At 35.3% G+C, this 26,012-nt stretch overlaps 1 protein-coding gene and 1 long non-coding RNA gene across 2 annotated transcripts; both read left to right on the forward strand.

Moving 5' to 3' along the window:
• The first annotated feature begins 3,197 nt into the window (after positions 1–3,197).
• Positions 3,198–7,175, forward strand: LOC139777415 (uncharacterized). Its single transcript, XR_011719351.1, has 7 exons — positions 3,198–3,261; positions 3,453–3,704; positions 4,974–5,225; positions 5,335–5,434; positions 5,533–6,309; positions 6,411–6,777; positions 6,860–7,175. It is a non-coding gene; the product is annotated as an uncharacterized lncRNA (long non-coding RNA).
• Positions 7,176–10,882: 3,707 nt separating this feature from the next.
• LOC139777408 (fatty acid synthase-like) lies at positions 10,883–25,509 on the forward strand. The gene is given in 23 exon segments (XM_071714816.1): positions 10,883–11,113; positions 11,511–11,761; positions 12,028–12,259; positions 12,696–13,114; positions 14,251–14,385; positions 14,387–14,459; positions 14,462–14,544; positions 14,814–15,021; positions 15,127–15,287; positions 15,625–15,942; positions 16,251–16,756; positions 16,992–17,296; positions 18,519–18,920; positions 19,809–20,833; positions 21,023–21,267; positions 21,473–21,973; positions 21,975–22,158; positions 22,427–23,264; positions 23,617–24,095; positions 24,230–24,484; positions 24,581–24,823; positions 24,914–25,028; positions 25,031–25,509. Coding segments are annotated over 23 exon segments (7,617 nt in total). The 5' UTR covers positions 10,883–10,938; the 3' UTR covers positions 25,495–25,509.
• The last annotated feature ends 503 nt before the right edge of the window (positions 25,510–26,012 follow it).

Genomic DNA, 26,012 nt, shown 5'->3' on the forward strand with positions numbered 1-26,012 from the left:
CACGAGGAACCGAGTTCGAGTCCATCTGAAGACAGGAATTTTAATATTCTAAACTGTACCCCTCCGGACCGCGCACGAAAACCTCCTAACCTCTAGAAGAATGTTGTTCTATACAGCCAAGTATTTCATATTCTTACCTAAAGAATCAGTAAATATTCAAATCAAGCTTATGTTGCTTTTCTTAGATAAAGTTTCAGAATATACTTGAAAGAAGAATAAATTCTTCTTTTAAGCACATGATGATAAGCTTTTCTAATACTTATGATAACTATATCTTAAAACTAATATTAAGAAAATATTCTTTGTTGAAGAAAACTATTACTCAAACCAAATAAAATAAAATGAGTAATTGCTTTTCTTGGCTGTAGAACGATATTTGTCTGTGTGTATTATTTTTTATTTTAATAAATGACAGCACAATGTACATATATAAATAAATAACGAAACTTTGCATTTACAAGACTCCTGTCTCGGCGCTTTTTACTTTTCTATAACGTTTTCAATTGCTGAGTCCGCATCTTTGAAGACCTTATTATCCTTCATATTTTCATAGATAGTCAGAAAAACATGGGCACTAGGGTGTGTCATTTTGGAGCAACTTTTTTTTTTCATTTCACGAATAGCATATATACTTGCAGGAAGGTAAAATAAGATACCTGTTAAAGTTTGAGCCCTTAATATTAATATTAACAGGTCGCGCATCGCGATTTTTTATTTTTTATTTAGTAAGATAGAAAAAATATTATAACTATCTAACAAACAGTAATACAGCATTGCCCCACATAGATTTTTTGTAGTAAATTTACCGCTCTACAAAAAAGATCTCTTATCATTTTTTCATAAATTCAAGCGTTCAAAAGATATTCGAAGTTAAAGTTTGATAAATTTTATAAAACTTGTTTTTGCTTCTTATGAATTTTGTATTATATCGACTATCAAAAATTATGAAATAATCAATACATATTTTTGTAGAAAATTTAACGATCTACAAAAAAGGTCTCTTATATTTTTTTTATAAATATAACCATTTAGACGATATTAAGGTTTAAAGTTCAAAGTGTATAAAAATTATCTTCGATCGATCTATCGAAAAAAAAGCAGTAATGCTTTTTATCATCTACTTACACGGCTTAGAGCTTGGCATAGCAATTCTCTATTTTTCCTTAATTTTGCGACATTGCGTTTCTTTTTACAGATGGAAAAAATATTCCGAGTTTTTCTTCAGTATAGCAAACATCAAAATAGTAGAGTTAAGTTAAAACATTTCTTTATTGAAAAATGTCAAAAAATTAAATATTTCTTACCTAAGTGCCACAATTTAAAAGAAAAAATAATATGTAGATTTTATATGTTTCGTATGAAAATTTCATCTCATAAATTACGAAAAGATAAATCTGTTATTTTTGCAAGTAAAAGCATGGCAATGCATAATTTAATAAAATAAAATTTGTAATTTTAATTCATAATTTTCTTGATAGTATAAGATATCCTAGAGACATCCAGGATATCTGAAGGATATCCTGAAGCATTTTTCAGGATGTCCAAGGACATATTTAGGATGCTTATAGGATATTTTGTGCTATCTGGGTTTGTTTTATTATTTTTATGAACACACCTATTATTATCAGACTTTCTTCAGTGCTATGGTCATAAACATTTAACATCTTTATAATTATCTAATTAATAAATCTAATTTATAAATATCTAATTAATTTAAAGTAATTTTAATTGTTTTTCTTTTTTAGATGGAGCTAACAAATAAATTGTGTTCAATCTTGCAAGAGTGAAAACATCAATCAATGAAATTTTTCAAATAAATATACCTATTAATAACGATAATGTGATTTATTACTCAGACAGCACCATGTCCAAAATCGGGACATTAGACGTCTTTTAGCCATCTTTTCGTAAGACGTTTAAAAGATGTCTAAAAGATGTTTTACACGTCTTATGTCCCGCTTTTGGACATGTGTGCTGTCTGAGTTATTTACTGATTATATATTTCTCTTTCGTGTATCTTTACTTCTTTTATAGTTCTTTACTTTTTTACTTTTTTTAATAGTTTACAGTGATTATAGATTGTACTTCAGAATTATAATCTTATTAGATATTGATTTTTACAATAAAGTTTACATTATTTTTAATATTATATGGAGCTCTTTGTTAACCAATCTATAACAAGTAAAATTATTTTTAATCTAAAAGTAATATTTTGTTAACAAATACAATAATAGCTCTGAAAATAGGTACATAATTATAGAAAGAATAATAAACATTCAAATAAAAGCTAAGCACTGTTAAATCATTTATTTAATACCGTTAATAAAGGCAAAATACAAGTTATTAATAGAAGGATATTGCTGTTACCAAAATATTATTGCTGGATTTGTTATTTAAATTCTTTTTATGTTTTTATTTTTTACTGAAAAATGTCCAAAATAGAACTGTGTAGATATTTGTATTTTATTTGAAATATTTTATAACCATACACACGAATAATATTTGAGCACTTATTAATCTGTTTATAATTCCTTTAGTAATGTTTTATTATTTTTTTATCGCGTTTTGTTATTTTTATATTTAAAATAATATACACTTTTATGATATTTTAAACTGGTATACTTTAATTTTTGCCGCGTACAATCCTATTTCCTGTTTGCATGCAAATGGCGGCGTGTTGGCCAGTCTCTCCCTGGAGGGTCTCTACACACGTACAGCCGTGGACAGAAAGGTTGTCCGAAAGGCGGCCAGCGGCAGCGCTCCTCCACTGCTTCGCCGCGCGCCTAGTACGGGGGTTACGGTGGGAGCGTGAAACGCCTCTTCTGGCCGCGTGGCTCGCGTGGATTGGCCGATCTTTTTCAATTAATTTCTCAATAAGTATTGCGAATTTCGCAAAATGATAGAGGACTTCTCTACTCGGTTTAACTCACTCTACTTGCATACAAGAGGTCCGGCGATTATTACCAGTGAGAGGGTCTTCCCCCCTGTCAAACGGGGGGCTACTGGTCAAGACTGGCCGGTAGTAGATTTCTCCATGTAAAAAAAAAAAGGTTAGGTCAGGTCTGAGCCGACCGTGCGCGGCGCAAGCGCGAGCCCGAAGTGGGAGATGTTTTGAGGGGAAGCGAGGTCTTTTCCTCGTGAACCTTTGCACCTCGTGTGCACGTGCACATCGTTAGATGGTCTTTTCCTGCCGAACCGTCGTCGGGTCCACTCGCGTATCCGAGTGATCAGTGAATAATCGTTCGACATCCGACGAGTAGGGTAAGTATCCGGCCGCGACCGTTATCCGCAGGCTTAATTACAAGCTTATTAACATCCGGAAGTAAATATTTTTCGGAAATATATCGTTTTTACGAAAATCGCAAGTGAAGCGAGATAATGCAATCGGGGCGTTACCCATTGTAATCCTGTACTTCGAGTACAAAATATATATTCTTGTTATTTGTTTTCAGAAAAGCAATTGCAAGTCAATTGCCCTCATTAATCCGAATCCCAGCAAAAGCTTTCCGAATCCGAAAGCTTCCGAAATACTAGTGCGCGACTTCGTAAAGGGCGTAGTCGACAACAACGCATTATCGCAGCAGAAGTGCGACGAAGCTGAGGATCGAGAGGAAGTATTTCACGGCAATCGGAAGTCAACCGCAGTTTATCAGCGTTCTTCGTAATCGCAGTTAAAACGAAGTGGCGACCGTTTATACGTACGAGTAAGTACATTTTAAGAAAATTATTCAACGCACAGACCCATGTCCGGTCACAGCCGAACGCCGAGCACACAGCCGCCGCACACGTGCATGGCTGTTCGCTGCTGTGTGCGCGCGTCCGTGCCAGATGGTGGAGGGTCCCAACGTCCACGAAATAACAGTACTGTGTGGACCTACAGAAATAGTATGCAATAGTATGTGCTCACCACGTGTTCCAACATTTTTTTTCTTTCATGATTTTTTTATTCTATACGGAAAAAATCAAAACTGCCTTGCTGATAAACAATAAGTAGTATGAAAATCGATAGAAATTAGTTTTACTGATTAATTTTTTGATTCAGTTCCGAGTTAAATTTCCGGTAGATAATTAATTCTTTTTATTCACTGTGTGATCCTTTGTATAACTTATTGTTAGATCGCTATAATCTATATCAAACAATAAGATAAAAGATACATTAAATAAATAAAAAAATACATTTTGAAAAATTTTATAGTCATTTAAAAGCGTAAGCGTAAGTGTAGCGAACGTAAGCAATTTAAGTTTTGCAATTTTTTTCTTTGGTGCACGTGAACGTGTGTATGCCGTATATTCTTCTACCGTGTGAAACACAGTACCACGTGGTAGAACATGTTATAACTTATAACGTGTATCGGAAAATGAGATAAAAGATACATTGAGTAAGATAAAACATTTTGGAAAATTTTAAACCAATTGTACAATAACTGTAAGAGTATGCGGTAAGACGTAAGCAGTAAAAGTTGACCAACTACAATCGATTATTCTTGGATTGTAAAAATCTTATTAGTCAATGGCTTACTGCTTACGCGTCTTACATCTACTCTTACGACTATTGTAGAATTGAACTTTATAGTCATTTAGAAACTATAAGCGTAAGTCTGGCGAATGTGAGCAATCTAAATTGTGTAATTTTTATGTTCTTTCTTTTGTGCTCGTCCACGTGTGTGCCACGTGGTAGTAGAAGAACACAGAGCTCCCGATATTTCAGATTTATAAAAGAACATTTTTCTACATTAACAAAATTAAAAAATAACTGTTATTTTCTTTAAAATAATTAATTATTTAATAATGATATTCAACACACACATGCAGACTGTACTTAGCAATGCGAATGGAAGCAAGATAAACTTATTGTTAGATTATACATATAATCTTAACGCTATAATTATAAATATATATGATATTATAATACATTTTGGCATATGCTAAAAAAGAAAGGATTATTATTCTTCATATTTTTTGTCTTCTTTCAGAGAGACAATATGACAACCCACAATAAATCTTCATATTACGAGAGTTGTAGTCGATATCCCTATGTCGGCAGAGTATCCGTAGGAGAAGAGAATAGTGTTGACTTTATCTATCAATTTGTGAAGAAAAGATTTGTTGTCATGGACCACTGGTGTCTTAGCGTATTCCATACTGCCCCTGACATAATTGGGCCACCCAAATTTCAAAATTACGGACAACCATTTCATTTACCAATCCCTTTTAATGATCTAAGGGTACGTGTATTTTCTGGTACTACTTATCTCTGTATAGTACAAAGTAATCGCTACATATTATATGTTACAAGATTTTCTACTATTTGACAATTTTGATTTTCTAATATAGATAAAGGATGGTACTGGTATTTCAATATCTCCGTGGCAAAACAGAGATTTCATTGATGGGCTCATATCAAACGGCGGTTTTACTGCGAATAGATATATTAGTATGTAATATTTAAATCGATAAATAAGATATTGTTAAGGAAGATACGCTTTTGCTGAGAAGAGAGTATATAAATATAATAATATTTTCTATTTAAAGAAATCGAGTTTCATGAAGCTGTATATCCAATCAGAGTCTGTATTTACGAAATATGTAATCCTGGAAGCGTAATTCAAATTTTGGCTAAAGATTCCAATGATGACTGGATTCAGTTGTGGGATGAATCGTCTCAGATTGTACCCTCGAAATCAAGATTATTTTCTCCACCGTTGTCGCATCCGTGTAACTTTAAAACCAAAATGCTCAAACTCTTATTTAAGGACAGTTCACAGGCGGGCTTTTACACAAAGCTGGATGCTGTGATGCTCATCGGTACATCAGAATTGATCCTATCTAGAAATCCTAACGAGAGTTTAACTAATCTGTTCCAAAAAATTAACTACATGTACTATCCATACCATGACGATGTTCATAATTTAACAACAAATTCAGAAAGTGCACACTTAGATATAGTTCATCTGCAACAGAATTTTTCTATATACTGTGTTATTTGTAAAAGGTATTATTATCATCGACATTAAATAATATTTGAATCCATTTTTTCTGTTAATAATAAAAATTAATTTAAAAATTAATTTGTTCCGATAATATTTGCAGCGATATAAGAAGGGTTTCTTATAAGAATAATTTGAAGCACAAAAAGGTATCTCAGGAGGTAATCTCTGGTTATGAGCAACCTCTTGATCAGAGATATCCGCGTCGTATTTTCTTGAAAAGTAATTCGAATCGTGCCAAGAGAGTGAAACTCTCATTGGATGAATCCAAGGAGCTATCACGTTGCAGTTTATCTACGCTTCCTGTAAAGTATTCTAAGAAGTCTATTTCTTATCACAATATTTATTACAATAATGACATTTCGTACTTTGAGTATTAAAGTATTTATTTTGTATTATATTAATTATATTTTATCTTTACAGAATGAAATACTACTAAAAATATTTAAATACTTAGATGTGGTAACATTATGCCGCATGAATGAAGTAAATAATAGGCGCTTTGATATTTTAACACGGGATCCTCTACTCTATACACGTTTGAACGTGCGATATATTAACTCTGACAAATATATGTGCGATATATTTTGTTATTTTACACCTAGATGTAAATATTTACAACAATTAGATCTCACAAGATGCAACTTTGATGTTAATGATTTCGTAAACTTTCTTGATAATTGCGGCAGGCGTTTAACGCATTTAAGATTAAGTGGGTTGTCGTTAAGTGGCTGCATCGACTTAAATCCTGTTCTACTTAAAACTTCAGAGACATGTAAAAATTTGAAAGGTATATGCATATAAGTATATGTATATAATTGTCAAGATTATTGGTAAATTGTATAACAATTTGTAATACAATTTTTTTTTAGAATTGGATCTAAGTTATTCTGACGTAGACGACGAAGGATTTTCGTATCTCGAGGGGCTAAATAATTTGGAACATTTATACCTTTCTGAGACTGCACTTTCTGGTATAAGAACTGAACGTTTTTGCAAAATACTGCAAAATAATCAACGAATGCGTCAGTTATCGGCAGATAGCGACTTAATAAACGATGCAGTTCTAATAGAGTTGGGAAATTCGTGTCGTGACTTGGAAGTAATATATTTACTGAACGCACGTTATCTTACATCTCAGGGTATTAATGCTCTCGCTAACTGTAAAAATTTACAAAAAGTGGCCCTTTATCTGTAAGTGTGTGTGCTACATTTTCTTTTAAAACATACATTATTGTATTCTTTATTGAAATTTGTTTGCTTCTTTTGCGAGCATCTTGAAAAAGTTACATGAATTTTCTCTTTGCAATTAAAGTACTGTTCTAATTACATCATTTTTGTTACAGATGCGATTATTCAGTTACTGATGATAACTTATTTAAATTACTTTCCTCTTATCAAAACTTGCAAGAAGTTTATTTGTCCGATGCTGTCCTCACTAATCACCGGTTGAAATTACTAGCGCAGTGCAAAAACTTAAAAAAGTTATATCTTGTTGACGCAAAACTTGATATACCTAATAATTGTTCCGTTATTTTGAAACAATGTCCTAAACTGGAGGAGTTTTATTTCATATACTGCGATATAAATCAATTGGTTAATGAATTGGTTAATCAATGGAAGGAAAGATATCCGCACGTGTCCGTCTATACATTCTGCTGACAATTGAAATAGTTTTTGTTTAATAGGTTATTAGGACAAATCAATTTACTTTTTATATGTTTACTTTTTATATTTTGGCTGTACTTCCGAATACGTCCATGCTCAGATTTAGGTGAAACTTTGTGAATAGGTTCCTTTTAGATAAAAAACACATATACCAAAAGGATTTTTTGCGACTCCAAAGTTTAGCAACTTTTTTAACATTTTTAACTTGCTGCCTCCGCGCATACATTTTCCAACCTGCTGCCTCCGTGCATACATTTTCCACGCGAAACAAACCAAAACAGCTCTCAAGTAATGTAAACAACCATAAAGTCATATACAAGTACAAGTATATTAACTTGCTGCTTCTGCGTATACATTTTCCACGCGAAACGAGGTGCCACATAAAGTGAGGTACATCTTCTACCTGGGCACGCCGAAGGCGTGTCCTTAAGGGGGGTGCGGGGGGGGCGAAGCCCCCCCTGCCCACCCCTCAACCTCACCCACATCGCCCAGTGCATTGTAATACTGAATTTGGTTGTAATATTGAATACTACCTACATAGGTTAGATGACGCGCTTTAAAAGTATTTAACTGTTTAAAGCGCGTCACTAATCTACATAGGTTAGATGACGCGCTTTAACAGTATTTAACTGTTTAAAGCGCGTCACTAATCTACAAAAATGGGGAGTGGGGGTGAACCTAGGTTCGCGTGGAAAGTGTATGCGTGAACTATTTCGACATATTTATTAGTCATTTATACCTTTTCAATACTCAAAATAGCTGCTATATTTTCCAAACTTTTTTTGTCAATAACTTTTTAACAAACAATGACCCCCGACTAAAATCACTTGCATGTTACTCGGGAGGGTGTCCTTGACAATATATGTCGAATTCAAGGTCATCGGGTATGCGCGGAGGCAGCAAGTTACAAATGTTAAAAAAGTTGCTAAACTTTGGAGTCGCAAAAAATCCTTTTGGTATATGTGTTTTTTATCTAAAAGGAACCTATTCACAAAGTTTCAACTAAATCTGAGCATGGACGTTTTTGGAAGTTTCGCCTATATTTTTATACTTACAACTTTACTTTGTAAAAATTATCTGCTAAATAAGGTTTAAAATAAGTTAATCTTTAATAAAAACGAAATATTTACATTTATTTATAGTTTTGTTATTTTCGAACCGTTTTATCTTTCTTTTCTTTTTCATAATTTGAATTTTTTGGGCGATGGTGTCATTTCTTTGTTTGAAATAATTGTTTAGCGAAATACTAGAAAAACTACATTAACCCTCGGAGAACACCCAGGGTCAATTTGACCCTTACCTCGAGTTTTTACTACATTTTAAGATTATACACGTAAAGTTGTAGCCAGAAATATTAAAAATAAAAAAAATAAAAAATACAATTTTTTTCGTAAATTACGTTTTTTTCAAAAAAATAATTTTTTAAAAATTTTTTTAAATATGTATATAATTCTAACGGCACTTTTTATTTATATCAATTGATTTAACAATGTTGTAAGTACATCTGGAAATTTTTTCAAGCTGATCGCACTCGTCAATTATAAAATGGTAGACGATCAAAGTGTGTGTAGAGTCAGATTGACCCAGAGTGTTCTCCGTGAATGAACAAATAGGTGTGTTCTCCGAGGGTTAATAACATCGTTAGTAAATTCTTGATATTTTTTTATGTTTTTTTTCGTTTAGAAATAGATCTCCTGTGATACTTTTTCTAGTTGCAGTTTCTAAAACAGCTTTTCGTAAAGTTTGTTGTAAAAATTTATTTTTATACTGTTCTGAAATAAACTTATGAAAGCTACTATAAATATTGGCAGAATTCAAATCAATTTCCTAGGCAAATAGCAGTTGAACACAAATAAACGGGCGAAAGCCATTTGACCAGGCAGATAGCATTTGCTTACGACACATAATATATATAACTTATGCCGAACCATAAAGATATATATATATATATATATATATATATATATACGATAATATATATTTTTTATATATGTATATATGTTATAATGTAATATATATATATATATATGTTACATTACATTACAATATGTTATATTACATTATAACATATATACAATAAAATTTTATCCTTTTTAACGTAGAACGCATTCAAAAAATTCATAATTTTATAAGTAATAAAAGTTTATATATTTACATATGTTATGTATATTTTTGTTGGCATTAAATAAGCATAAGGCATGACACAAAGATCGCAATCACAGTTGAAACAAATGCATAAATCTGAAACTAGCAAGTCTTAACACGAGAAAATGTATATAGGTAATATAAATTTTCTATAAATAACTGAAAAACATCAGTTATATTTTTTGATGTCTGTTTTCCCATTTGTTTATATATTAAGACATCTTATTTAATAAGTAATTTATTAAAATCACTTGTGCATTGTACATTTTACGATATCCGTTTGTACCTCCCCTTTGATTGTAGAATATCGTATATGCCAACATATATGTATCGTATACATTGGATTTTACGTTATATTAATAAAATTTATCGTAATTCAATCTATTTCTATAATAGCAAAAAATGCATGCCTCTCTTCTTTATAAAAAAATTTAACGAACATGTATGCGTTAATTATGTTAAAATGTGGTATATAATTCTCATTATGCATGCACGCAAACAATATTCAGAAATCCATTGTTATTCTGTAGTTTTTTGTAAAATTTAATTCTGTTAAATTATAGTACATGAGAGTAAGTTAGCTGTGCCAGACTAGAGTCAAGCTCAACAGGGTCTTCTTTCCCCGCTAATTTTTCCAAGCCCGTTCCCTTGGCAGTGGTTTCGCTAGATAGTAGATAGGGACAGTGGGAATCTCGTTAATCCATTCATGCGCGTCACTAATTAGATGACGAGGCATTTGGCTACCTTAAGAGAGTTATAGCTATTCAAAATACGATTCTCTACGACGTATCTCCAGTAATGCAAATGTTTAACGGAAGTTCAAAGTAACAATAATGGAATTCATAGGAGGTAGGGATGTTATAAAGACTCCCCGTTTCCGCTGTCTCGTCTTTCAGTTTTTTGCGAGTCGTTACCGAATCAGTTAATGAACTCGTTAAGTTCTCTATAATAAAATACATTATAAATACAAATAGTTTCTATACAGTGAAAATTAATAACAAAATTAATTATAAATATCTGTCATAATTGAAATAATTGAAAAATCTCACAATTGATGAGATAATATTTCGACAACTAACTTCAGCAACATTGTTTTTTTTCTTCGTATTGACGGAATTAGAAGGTAATCCTGAGAACGATGTCTGCGGCGAAATCAACCAAGAAGAATTGCAAAGCACCTGAACCTGGCGAAGAAATCGTTATCTCTGGTATTGCCGGTAAATTTCCGAAATCCAAAAATGTGGAAGAGTTCAAAAACAATTTACTAAATAAGGTAGACATGATCACGGATGATGATCGCCGGTGGAAATTAGGTGATTAATAGATCAGAATAAATAAAAAAGTTTTAATTGCCATAAATATAAATAAACATATTGTTATTAGCATTAATATATACCAAATGTTAAATCTCTTACGCTGACATGTATGTTTTACATACTTTTCCTATAAAATAATATCAAATAATATATGTATGTATAAATTTACATATAATTTTATGTTAATTTTCCTATCTAAAACATATGTAAAACGTATAGATACATATAAATCTTAGATTAATCTATATATATATAATAATTATATATATAATTATATATATATATATATATATATATATATTACAGTTAAATGTGTCTATTTTTATTCTACTTACGTCATTAAAACTTTTAGGATGGACATGATGGTTTATTATGTTTTTATTAATGCCAACAGAACATCCAGATATTCCTCAGCGTACAGGAAAGATTAACGATATTGGCAAATTCGACGCCCTGTTCTTCGGGGTCCACTTCAAACAGGCTCACACGATGGATCCGATGTGCAGAATGTTACTGGAGCATGCTTACGGAGCCGTCGTTGATGCGGGAATTAATCCAAAGCAATTGCGTGGGTCGCGAACCGGCGTTTTTGTGGGCGCGTGTTTCTCAGAAGCTGAAAAGACCTGGTTTTACGAAAAATTACAGGTACGTTAGTATCATGTCAGTATTAATGCGCGTCAGTATATTACGTAACAATAGATAGACGAGTTAAAAAGAATAGGGATTCACTTTGTTAATCTAAATTTGGATGCAAAAGGAATTTCAAAGGTCAGAAATTTCACATTTCTGCAAAATTTATAATTACTCGCCTGCTTATTGCTAAAAATAGGATAGAAAAATGTAGGAGGCGAAGATGTTAGCAATTAAATTAAAAAATTATTTTCTATTCTTAATTTTCTTGTGATGATTAGGTAAATGGCTTAGGATTTATCGGGTGCAGCAGAGCTATGCTGGCAAATAGAATTTGCGACTGGTTAGGAGTGACCGGACCATCTTACACTCTGGATTCCGCCTGTAGCTCGAGCTTGGTCGCGTTGGAGCACGCTTATCGGTGCTTGCAAGACGGCCAATGCGACTCCGCTATCGTGGGCGGATCGAATCTGTGCCTTCATCCCTACGTATCATTGCAATTTTCTCGTCTCGGTACGATTCCTTGATTACGTTGCAACGTAAAAAAAAGAGAACTCACGTTTCCTTGTAAATATTGATTGTAAGCAGAATCCTAAATAAAAAGAAAATTATACTATTATTAATTAGGTAATTACGTGCAAACGGTTTTGCATTAAAAATGCAATACGACTCTTTTTATTAGTTCTAATGTAAATAATGTAAGTAATGTGTAAAGTATCAATAGTAAGAAGCATACATTACTGATATTTATAATATAAATCATACATATATAGGATGTGATCCCATAAAAAATTAATAATATAACAATTATAATAATAAGTCAAAAAGATAAAGTAAAATTTTTTTTATAAAAAGTTTTGTTCTCAAGATAATCAATGAATACCGTACAAAAAATTGAGAATATAATAGGTGATTATTTTCGTATATTTTATGGTAATGATGATTGCAGGGGTTTTGTCGCCTGATGGTCGCAGCAAAGCGTTCGATGCCGACGCGGATGGCTTTGTTCGCAGTGAGGCGATTTCCGTCATATATCTGCAGAAGGCGAAGAACGCGAAACGGATCTACGCCACGGTGGTCTACGGCAAAACAAACTGCGACGGTTACAAGGAGCAGGGCATCACGTTCCCGTCGAGCCTGATGCAGGGCAACTTGCTGAAAGAGTGCTACGAGGATTGCGGCTTATCGCCGAACAATCTGTCCTATCTAGAATGTCACGGTACCGGCACTAAAGTCGGCGATCCCGAGGAGTTCAACGCGATTGAGAAAGTCATCTGCAAAGAGAGAACTGCGCCTTTGTTGATCGGCTCTGTTAAGTCGAATATGGGTCATTCCGAGCCCGCTAGCGGTCTGTGTCAAGTTATCAAGGTAACTCTTTTTTTTATTTTAGAAATATCGCGTTTACAATGTTAACAATCCTTTTGCAAATCTCTAGAAACGAGAAGGGTAAAGTTAATTAAATATTTTTCGATTTTTCGACAAAGGAATACTATATACATATATTGATTTACATTTTTAGACGATAAACTATTTTAGTTGTGGATAATTCTTTTAGAGCTAGCAAAAAAAGTAGCTATATAAATCCAAATTTTAATTTAGCGATTAGCTTTCTGTTCTATTTCTTAAGTAATGTAGATAATTCTTTTGAATCCAAATTCACAGATTTGGATAAATTCAAGTTTTTGGATATTAGCACAGGGGTTTTGTTCGACCAAACTGGCAATTTTATTATTAAAAAGACGCTACGTTAAAAGGACCGAATTTTGCGGTTGAAACGTAGCGTCTTTTTAATAATAAAATTGCCAGTTTGGTCGAACAAAACTTCTGTGCTAATTGTTAATTATTTGCTGGCGACTTAACTTCTCAGTTTTGTTTTCAAGTTTTCAGATATTAATACTTCGATAATAAGATAAGTTGACGAATTAATTATTCAGGTACTCGAATTCTAGCAAATTGGCATTATATTTATAATTCCAACTAAAATCCTTTAATTCTTCCGGATTAAAACTAGCTAAAATTGTTACAAACAACCGTCCAACGTCTATATCACGTTGTTGCGTACCAGTTCTTGTTCAAGTAGTTAAGCTAGTAAGGCAGGAACTACAAATGTATATACTGTAATAGCTTTGTTCTCGTCCGATTACTGAAGTCAAGCAACGTTGGGCACGGTTAGTACTTGGATATGACGTTGGCATCTAATTTTTTTTTACATTCCTTTTATTACAGCAAGAAATCTCTATATACTCTTATAAATTTAACTTTGTCAAAATCCTCTTAAAATGAAAAAAATTTTATTACTTATTTAAAATTTTCTAGAATCTTAATATCTAGTTGGATTTATCCAAATAGTAACAAATATAAATTGTATTTAGCCCTAATTTTTTAAATCCTAATTAAAATTGTTGCCAATATTGCAAGTATTCGAATATTTGACTGAAGGAAATAAACAGGAAATAGCTTTTAGGTTTATGGTATATTAATTCATTAAGCAACATTTACCATAGGTAATAATAGCAATGGAAACCGGAATAATTCCACCTAATTTACATTACAACCGACCACGAGAAGGTTTGAAAGCTCTCGAAGATGGCAGGATCAAGGTCATCACCGAGCAGACACCATGGGATGGTGGTTACGTGGGGTATTAATTCCTTCGGTTTTGGAGGTGCCAATGCCCACGTCGTATTGAAATCTTATTCGAAAAAGAAGATCAACAAGGAGCACCATCTGATGATTTACCGAGACTCGTAACAGTATCTGGACGTACGGAGGACTCTATTAAAGTATTCTTAAACGATGTAAGTAAAAACTGATGAAGAATCAAGACGTTGAGAGAAAGATCATATAAAAATTAATTAATATAAAACATAGAAAATGAATGAAATATATCAGTCATAGATTAATAATGAAAAATTGGAAAATTTATATCTTTAAATATATACCTACACGAAGTTCGACAGATTTCCTTAGAGAAAAATCGACACAGAGCGAAATGTTCATCGAGGCATTTCCTATCGATTGGATTTGTTATAGATTCATGGAAAAATTTATTTTTATCTTTTCGTAGATCGAGAGACGTCCGGTAGATGTTGAATATATCCGCCTGCTGCACGACATTCACTCTGAGGATATCCAAGAGCATCTGTATCGAGGCTACACAATAGTCGGCTCAAAAAAGACGGAGCATACCCCAAAGGAAACAGAAAATTATTTGGGAACTACGAGACCAATTTGGTTCGTATTTTCCGGTATGGGATCGCAGTGGCCTGGCATGGGTACGTATCATGTTAAATACTTTTTAATTTCTAAAAATGAAAATGATATATTTTATCCTGAAGAAACCTTTTTGTTTATTCGACTTGTTGAATTGTTCTAAATAGGTACCCATCTGATGAGATTCCCCGTCTTTGCTGAAGCTATTAGAAAATGCGACGCCGTCTTACGACCGCGCGGTGTAGATATCACTAATATACTGACAAATAAAGACAAATCTACTTTTGACAATATTTTGCATTCGTTTGTGGGTATCGCGGCAGTACAGGTGAGCAGTATATAATCATGCGACATTCCCGATATGATTAGCATAATAAAAATAAAATTTTTTAAAAATTAAAAATGTCAGAACTTAAAATAATTAACAAAAGTTAAATTAATTTAATAATAAATTATACAATAAAATATATTAATATTCTTATATCAAAAATTATATATATTTAATTTTTTTTAAATTAAGACTAGAATGACTAGATATTACTTTAGTTAGCATTATTTTAATTAAGAATTTATAATGAAGATTTTAAGCGTGTAATATCATTAATTAAATTTGAGAGGTTTCTTATTATTCTTCGTCGTATTCTTATATAATATGAATTTTATAGATTGGTCTGGTCGATCTCCTCACATTGGTAGGCATCGTGCCGGATAATATTATTGGTCACTCCGTCGGAGAGCTCGGTTGCGCTTACGCAGACGGATGCTTCACCGCCGAACAAATGATCTTATCAGCGTACTCGAGAGGTTTAGCGTCCATCGAAACTAAAGTAATTTTCGGTTCGATGGCGGCTGTTGGTCTTGGCTACGAGGACATCAAAGATATGTGCCCACCCGATATCGAAGTGGCTTGTCATAATGCTGCTGACAGTAGCACCATTAGTGGGCCCGCTGAATCAATGAAAGAATTTGTCGCCCAATTGCAGGTTCTATTATTGTCTAACTTACTGCTTTAAAAAAAATTCTAATCTGTATTGATAAAAAATATAGATGTATGCAAATTTATTTTTATTATTTTAAACGGATTTAAATGTGATATTTTAACAATGCAAAACGCGACGCTAAAACAATTTCCAACGCGTTAATTAAAATCTAACAATATACGCGACATTTGTGTACGTATATGACATTTTCCTTGTGGTTTTATTTACGTTTTCGAATTATAAATATTTCCCAGCAGTATTTTCAATACTTTCAATATTTGTTCCAACTAAGTTTACGTACATTTAACCAGGCTAAGCAAATCTTCGCGATGGAAGTGCCATGCAGCAACATACCCTATCACAGTCGTTACATCGCGCCCGCCGGGCCAAAACTTCTGGCTTATCTGAACGAGGTGATTCCTCAACCGAAGCCACGCAGCCGAAAATGGGTGAGCTCGTCTGTACCGCGCAATAAATGGTCCACCGCGTCTGTCAAGTTGTCGTCCGCCGAATACCACACCAACAATCTTCTGAGTCCTGTACTATTCGAGGAAACGGCGCCCATGATCCCGAAGGATGCCGTGACCATCGAAATCGCACCCCACGGTCTTCTGCAAGCTATCCTGAGACGATCCCTCGGCCCGGGAGTCACGAATATCGCGCTCACCCAGCGCGGTCACAGAGACAACGTCGAGGTTTTCCTGCAAGCAATCGGCAAGCTCTACAATACAGGATTACAACCGGATATTGCGAGTCTCTATCCGCCTATCGAGTATCCAGTTAGATGCGGTACGCCAATGATCTCACCTTCTGTTAGGTAGGTTTGCAGAAATCATCTAAATTATTCAAAATGTTTGGTTATCTGAAATAAAACAAGAATTCTTTTCATCTAATGTATTAAAATGTAACTGTCCTTCGTCATTACTCTTACGAAGTTCCAATTAACAAGAAAAATGAAGGAAAATTGCACGAAAATTATTTTGAGAATCCTATTAAGTTTTATTGAGAGATTAACATAATAAACTGAAATAAATGATTTAATTTCCTTCAAGATGGGAACACACTGACGACTGGTACGTAACGTCGTATAAGACGCAAGAGAAGATCACTTCCGGAGAGAGAGTCGTTTCTTTGCCGGTAGCTGACGAGACTTATAAATATATGACCGGTCATGTTATCGATGGGAAGAATTTAATACCCGCTATAGGATACCTTGCTATGGTTTGGGAAAGTATTGGTATGTTGCATGGGCAAATGCACACAGAGCTATCGGTCATCTTCGAAGATGTCAGCTTCATCCGTGCTACCCATCTACCGAAAGAAGGCGAAATTAACTTAACAGTGATGGTTCAAAAAGGTATTCTCAATGTTTCTATTTATACAAAACAACAGAGTACTATCGTGATTAACAATCATTGCCATTTTATTGACATGTCTTAACTTACATATCAATTGCATTTAACAATTTATAGTTCCAATGCAAAGTCATGGCAACAATCGCATTTATTTATATCTTATATGGGATGCATAATATTTTTCACAACACCTCCACGGAAAGTCCGACTTTCCATGCCTGTAGAGAGGGACGAAAGTGGCCAATTTCACGCCTGGGAGGAAAGTTGTTACTTTCCTCCCTGTTTAGCGGGTGGAAAGTGCTCACTTTCCTCCCTGTTTAGCGGGTGGAAAGTGAGCACTTTCCTCCCTAGGGCGGAAAGTAACGACTTTCCTCCCTGTTTAGCGGGCGGAAAGTAAAGTAACGGGCAAATCTTAAAACATATATAGGAAGCTTTCCAGCAAGTGACAAGTCGACACAAGTGTCGTTTTGTCTTTGTTACTCATTCCTAAAAAAAAAAGATAAAACGACGTTTGTGTCGACTTGTGTCATTTGCTGGAAAGCTGCCATAAATGGAAGGGAAATTGAGCATCGTGCGAGAGAGAAACGTACATTGTGCGAGAGAGAAAGGTAGTGGATCTCAATCGCCCGCAATGCGCATGCGTATATAGCGTCGCGTAAAAATTATATTTCTTACATTTTTTTGGAAATTTTATTGTCATTTTAATTTTGTGTTATGTGGGGGCTTTGCCCCCCACACCCCCCCTCCAGGGGCTTCGCCCATGGACCCCGCATCACTCTCTTTTTCTCTTTCTATTTAACTACACGCGCGTACAAACTGTACGAATGGAATATCAAATGCATACACTCTACAGGCATTCAAAAATCGAACATTTCCGTAAAGAGGTGTTGTGAAAAATATCATGTGCACCTCGGGTCGAAAGCTTTTTCAGACTCGTGTGATTGCCGCCCTCGCCTTCGGCTCGGGCGACAAACTTCACACTCGTCTGAAAAACGCTACTTTCGCCCCTTGGTGCACAATATACTATTTAATCTTAAAAGATTTAATTTTTTTGGTTGCTGCTCGAAATGTTCATGTAATCGAAAAATCCAAATTTCAAGATTGAATTTTAAATTGTTCGAACTGTGCAAGCCTGAAGTTTGTATATTCAAACATTTGTATATTCAAACATCTGTTCTCATTATTTATATTTTAATTAATTGATCGCGATAATTATTTCTGCAGGTACTGGAAGATTCGAGATAACGGAAAATAGTACTGCAGTTGTGACTGGATTGATTCGAGTCGTGAAGAACCCTGCGCAAGAAAAGATACCTGTTGCGCTTTTGCCAGAAGATGACGACGAAAATGAAGTAATGAATACGAAGGATATTTATAAAGAGCTAAGATTGCGGGGATATCAATATTCAGGCATTTTCCGTTCCTTAAAAAGCGCATCTATATCAGGGAAGAAGGGACACATTGCTTGGGTGGGTAATTGGGTAACGTTCCTCGACAACATGCTACAGATGATGATTCTTGGAACAAAAATGAAAAAGTTATACGTACCTACGAGAATACAGAAGATCGTGATTGACACCAAACTTCACCAGCAGGAAGTCCAAAATCTAGATTCAGAAGACAAACGTAAGTTTATACATTTCGTTTTTCAACTTGGTAAATATTTCGCGAGGTTTGTTCTTGCATAAGAAAATTAACTACATTTCTTAATTCAAATCATAGCGTGGGATAGCAGTAAATTTTTAATCGTTGTCAATATAATTTATATGACTTTTGTTCATTTCTCCGTATAGATCAAAATAATTTTTTGCACCTCTTAAAAAAATTTAAATTAGAAATATTTTGTAAAATATTTTTTAATAACGTGCTAAACTTTCAATTTCCCACACTTTTTATACATAGAGGAAAGTCCCCTATTATGAGACAGGATCCTAATATGAGATATGTTAAGCCCCTTGCACAATGCCAGGCAACAGGCAATAGGAACAGGGAATAGAAATCAGAAATCATGTATAAATGCAGAATAAACAGTGACACAAGCAATAGACACAGAGTTTCCGTCACGTTGAAAATTCTGTGCCTATTGCCTGTTGCCAACCAATCATAGTATTCGAATTTTTTAGGTTGTAATTAAAAATTTTTTGGTTATTTCCTGTTCCTATTGCCTGTTGCCTGGCATTGTGCAAGGGGCTTTAAGCTAAGAGGCCCTATATAGGCCCCATCTGTTGATCCCACCATGAAAAAACTCCGCCATCTCATATTAGGATCCTATCTCATAATAGGGGACTTTCCTCTATATATTTAAAAAAGTCATATACTATAAGCAATATCAATTCGCAATCTTAATGAGAAACATTATGTATAATATTATATAATCGATAATTATTTAATTGTTTAAATAAGTAAAAATTATAAATTGTTTTCTCTATTACTCTTATCATAATTCTTACATTAATAAATCTGATATGACCATTATAATTACACATATATAAATACTGCAATTTTTCGTTGCAGAATTCCCCGTACACGTGTACGAAGAATGGGAAACCATATTATCAGGGGGAGTCGCAATCCGTGGTGTCAAGGCTACGGCTATACCTCGCCGACTGCCAGCTAGCGACCCAATCTTCGAAGAATATAAATTCGTGGCTCATCGCGATAAAGCGCAAACATCCCTGAAAGAAGCGATCAGATTGTCTACGCAGATCGTGCTCGAATATCATCAAGCTATTCATGTGAAGACCATCGAGTTGATCGACGACTCCGACAATGTGACAGCGGATAAATTAGTATCACCGATGCTTATTGAGATGCTGAGTGACTTGCCTTTAATTCAGCCGAAGGTATATCTGTCAGCACCATCTAATCATTTTGATGAATCATTACTCTCGAATGTGATCTCCATGGACGTTAATAATGTGTCTAAAGAAGAGAATATTATGCTTGCCATCGGTATCGGGCTACTATCAAGAGATAAGAAAACACAATTGGAGCAGATTCTACTGAAACTGAAAAACGGCGGTTTTGTATTGACACGAGAAAGATCGTTCAAAGCCGAAAATCTTTCGACATCTTCGAAGCACGGCTTACAATTAGACGTGATTCTAGAGAAGAATATTGGCGAAGAGACTATTATACTTTTAAAGAAGAAGAAACAGCTGATCGGAAAAACCGAAATCATTCACGTTAACAACGATGAGTTCACTTGGCTCGAGAAATTGAATTCGTTAATAAATGCGGAAAATGAGACCGCCGACATCAGGATAATACTCGTCAGCGAGGGAGACTTGGAAAGCGGTTTGCTAGGCTTCGTGAATTGCTTGAGAAAGGAACCAGGCGGAGAAATAATCAGAAGCATATTGATACAAGATACCAAAGCTCCTAAATTTTCCCTACAAAATCCATTATACTTGGAACAGCTTCAGCTGGATTTGCCGATCAACGTATTGAGAACGGGAAAGATATGGGGTTCCTACAGACATCAACCGCTACCGAGTCTACAGCCAAAGCTTGTCCGTCATGCGTATGTCGAACAAATGGTATGTAGTAATACGTAAGAAAACATATCGTATTCTGAAACATCGTGCATAGATGTATGTACACACATATATTTATACATTATTGTTACTTTTATATACGCAGTTATATAATATTATATATTATAGTATTGTATTATATATAATATAATTACTCCACTTTTGTATAATATATATCTTTGAAATATATAGATACCTGGTGACTTAAGCTCGCTTTGTTGGGTCCAGGGCTCTATATAGCCTGATATTAATCAAAAGGATCTGGTCTATGTAGTGTACTCGCCTCTCAACTTTAGAGATATCATGATGAGCACAGGAAAACTCGCTATGAATAATAACACATTGCGTACGCACCGATTCGACGAAAGCACAGTTGGCTTCGAGTATGCTGGTATCGATACCGCTGGTCGTCGCGTGATGGGACTTTTCTTCCAAAAGTAATACTTTTATTAAAAATATATTTGTATACTTTACATTTGTAAAATCATACATTGAAGTATCGTTTTTATTATACTTTCATCATTTAGAAAAAGGACATACTACACAATGAAAGTATTAAGTTCCGGCATATTTTCAAAAGTTTATTAACAAGAGCTTGAAATTTTCGATTTTTGTACGATCAATAAATTTATACTTTTTCAGATGTATAACGAATGTCGTCAAAGCCGATAGAAGCTTGTACTGGTACGTGCCTGACAATTGGTCATTGGAAGACGCGGCCACCGTGCCATGCGTATACGCAACATGTTATATCGCGCTGTATCAGCGTGGCAAGATGAAGAAGGGCGACAAAGTGCTCATTCATTCTAGTACTGGTGGCATCGGTCAGGCGGCGATACATCTTGCCTTCAATGAATGCTGCGAAGTGTTCACCACTGTAGGAACGCCTGAAAAACGCAAGTTTATTCGCGAGATGTTTCCGTCGATCCCAGATGATCATATTGGCAATTCGCGCGACACCAGCTTCGAGCAAATAATACTTCAGCAGACGAATGGCGACGGGGTAGACATCGTATTAAACTCGTTGGCCGAGGAGAAGCTCCAGGCATCGGTTCGCTGTCTGGCGCAGGGCGGTCGTTTCCTGGAGATCGGCAAGTTTGATCTTGCTGCAAATAATCCCTTGGGAATGATGATCTTCTTGAAGTTTCCACGGAATTCATCTCGACAATCTTTTTTGTACAACAGACGAAGAAAAGACAAAGCTGCATGGTATGCTAAACGAGGGCCTGAAAAATGGAGCTATCAAACCGCTCATTAGAAAAGTCTTTAAAAAGGATGAATTGGAAACGGCCTTCAGATATATGGCAGCTGGAAAACATATAGGCAAGGTAAAAAGAAATGCAGTTAACGGCAATCTATTGTAATATTATGTTCAAATCTGTTAGGAATTGCTAAAGTATTGCTAACATTTTGTTTACTGGGAATAGTAACTATACACGACCAACTGCTGTCAGCTGTTCTATTGCAATGTTATAGTCACCTAACGATGCTCCCAAGCTTTGAAAAGAGCATTAAATTTATTACTAGAGTAAATCAAAGTCTGCGAGAAACTAAAAGAAAATTAACAATTAAGACTATGTTACATATCTTTTATAGGTGCTTCTGAAAATTTGCGATGAGAAGAAGGTCCTTGAAAACGAACCTATTGTCGCTGATCCTCGATACTACTGCGACAGTAATAAAACTTACCTCATCCTGGGTGGACTAGGTGGCTTCGGATTGGAACTGGCCGACTGGCTAGTACGCCGAGGCGCTAAAAATTTGGTGTTGACATCAAGAACGGGAATAAAGAACGGTTATCAACGCTTGAAGGTCGAGCTATGGAAATCTTACGGCGTGAACGTGCTTATCATCACGGGGGCAGACGCTTCAAGTCGCATAGAGTGCGAGTTTATACTGAATTCCGCACAGAAACAGGCCCCGGTGGACGCAATCTTCAATCTCGCCGTGGTGCTGAAGGACGCCATTTGCGCGAATCAAACGCCGGAGTTATTCGAGGAGAGTTTCAGGGCGAAAGCTTGGGCTACGAAGATGCTGAACGAGCTATCCAGAAGTTTGTGCCCGCAACTTCGGCAGTTCGTAGTTTTCTCCTCGGTTTCTTGCGGCAGAGGGAACGCTGGACAGACGAATTACGGCATGGCTAACTCCGTGATGGAGAGAATTTGCGAGCGCAGAGCGGCAAACGGTCTACCGGGGCTGGCTATTCAATGGGGCGCGATAGGTGAAGTTGGCCTCGTCGCCGAGTGGCAGGACAACGATAAAGAGCTCGTCATTGGCGGTACTTTACAGCAAAAGGTATCGTCCTGCCTTGAGAAGTTGGAGAACTTCTTGTTGCAGGATCGCCCGGTGGTGTCTAGCATGGTGGTAGTGGAGAAGCGTGTAGGTGCAGCTTATGGAGCCACCAACATTATGGAGGTCGTGGCGAATATAATGGGTAAGATTGTTGTCATTTTAGGATAGTCTTTTCTAAAACAAAATCAAAAGAGAGGAATCTATAAATTATATGCATTAACGCAAGGGATAAAAATATTAATTCCATGTTTTCAAATTACAAACCGTTTAAGTATATTTCTAGTAGAATCAATATTTTTCTGGAATAAAAATCATATATGTTATAATTTATATTATTTATTTCTACTATTCCCACTAGATAGATGTAATTTTAATAATTAATGCAGAAAATTTTTTCAAATAAAACTGCTGATATATTGTGTCGTATTGTTCAAGAATATACATCACCACCGATAATACACCAAGTTTAATTACATGTCTCGATACTTTTGCAGGTCTGAAAGATTTGAAGACTGTGGCTCAGAATACGTCGTTGGCCAAACTCGGCATGGACTCGATGATGACCGTGGAGATTAAGCAAGCACTGGAACGTGAGTACGATGTCTTCCTCACCGCGGAGGACATCCGTAATCTGAACTTTGCCAAACTGGCGGAGATGCGCGATAAGGGGTTGGAACGAGTGAAAGCACAGACTCAACAGACCGATGAACAGAAAGCCGAGGTATCTGGCATTCAACTGTTGATATTTTTGGGTAACGAAGCGTTGTCTGCCGAGACCCATATGGATTTACAAACTAGGATGAATCCGCGCAAGATCAAAGTGTTCCTCTTGCCGGGTATACAGGGTTGCGGACAGATATTTAATCCACTGGCGTCGAAGATCGAACCTATCGCAACAGCCCTGCAATATGGATTAACACAAACTGGGCGTAACTATACGTCTATACCGGAATACGCCGACATGCTTTTATCAGTACGTATACACAGAAGAGCATGAATAATAAATAAAATTAGATATTTATTCGATATTTTCTTTAACGAATGCTTTTGTTGAATCGAAAAGTGCTCGTCCATGCGGGATGACATACGTTTTATTGAAATTTCCAGTATATCTTACCAAAGGCGGAAGAGCAAAGAGGTTTTGCTATAGTCGCATATTCGTTCGGCTCGTTAATTGCCCTCGAATTAGTGAAACGATTGGAAAAACGAGGTTTGAGTGGTCGATTGGTGCTAATTGACGGTGCTCCTGACATGCTGAAAATGTCTCTAGAGCAATGTCTTCCATCCGCTACAGAGGAAGAACTTCAAAATAATATCTTGCTTACTATCATGGATACCATGCAATCAACTTTAAGCGGAAAGGTAGATTTTACTGGCTGCTAAAATACTTCTCGATCGTATTCAAGCATATTCTTGTTGTCAATATCCCGTTTATTACTATTTTTTTTTTTTTCATAGCTACTTTTGGATCTCGAGAAATGTAAGACCTGGGAAGAGAAGTTAGATATTTTCCTTTCGTACCTTCCTGATAAAACTTTGATCGAAACTAGAAAGACTTTGTGCAAAACTATTTATACGCACATTCTCGCTCTTTGAAATTACGACTCGTCATCCTTGGAACGAATACGATCGCCTATAACACTCTTGAAACCCACAACACAAGTTGTCGACATGAATGAAGAAGATTATGGCTTACACAAGGTATTACGCTTCCTCCGTGTACTTTTCACAAACGTTCGAGGTTTAATTTCTCATAATCGACCTAATAACACAGCATAAAAAACTTTTCAGATCACGCAAGACAAGGTGGACGTGCATTACATTGAAGGCAACCATATAACGATTATGGACAGCGATAAGGTCATAGCGGCGATTAACGGAGAACCATTGCAGAATCCTAAAGCATTTAGCTTTTAGCGGAAGACCGGCCGTTCGAATGTGAAGACCAAGAACGTACCTATATGATCTATTGTTCATATCTAGTTATATTTGGAATTATATATGGGTCCATATATGATTATACATATATGTATAATCCTGCGTCGGACGACGATATCGAGAAGCTGCCGCATATGCAGTGGGACAGTACGTCGGTTCCCGGGCCATCCGGCTGCATGCTCCCCGGCGAGATGACACCGTTGGAATGCCAAATAGCCGGTCATCCCTTCAATGGCGAGAAACAAACTATCGGTATGTTGGTATGCAGACGGACTGAAGAGGCTCGGAGCCGATATAAAGGCCGATTTTGTACAAAAAGAAAAATCAAGTGGAGAGAGAATGTTGTTGTTGCTAACAAACGAAGACACACGGCATATCAAAAACCAGGTAGATATATAAAACATGTAATATGCGATACCTATCAACCTCTTTAATTTCTTGAACTGTGCTTAGAACGGCGATATTATTAATTCTATTTATTCTTTTTATATAGCTGAGAATAATTATGTAAAACTCACTGGACGTCGACTGATAGATTTGGACTTGCTCGCCGATGAGCTTTGGTGCAAGTCATGTAACGTTCCAACATCGCTGCGGCATGTAACGAAAGAGGATCGTATTGGACTTGCCAGCATCTTTACATCACTTGCCAGCTATGTCAGAGGATATATCAAGTCAACACGTCAAAAATAGAAGAATCGTCAAGATTAGCGTATATGTTATCTGCTAAATAAAAAATAATAGTAGTTATAAAAATGTAATTTCCCTGAATTACTGTCCCATTGCATTAAATAAAAATAATAATAGTTCTAAAAATGTCATTTCCCTGAATTACTGTCCCATTGCATTAAATAAAAATAATAATAGTTCTAAAAATGTCATTTCCCTGAATTACTGTCCCATTGCATTAAATAAAAATAATAATAGTTATAAAATTGTAATTTCCCTGAAT

Source organism: Temnothorax nylanderi, unplaced genomic scaffold (assembly GCF_030848795.1).
Source record: "Temnothorax nylanderi isolate EJ_2023f unplaced genomic scaffold, tnyl_v1.0 TNYL_tig0147_pilon, whole genome shotgun sequence".
Classification (NCBI taxonomy): Eukaryota; Metazoa; Arthropoda; class Insecta; order Hymenoptera; family Formicidae; genus Temnothorax; species Temnothorax nylanderi.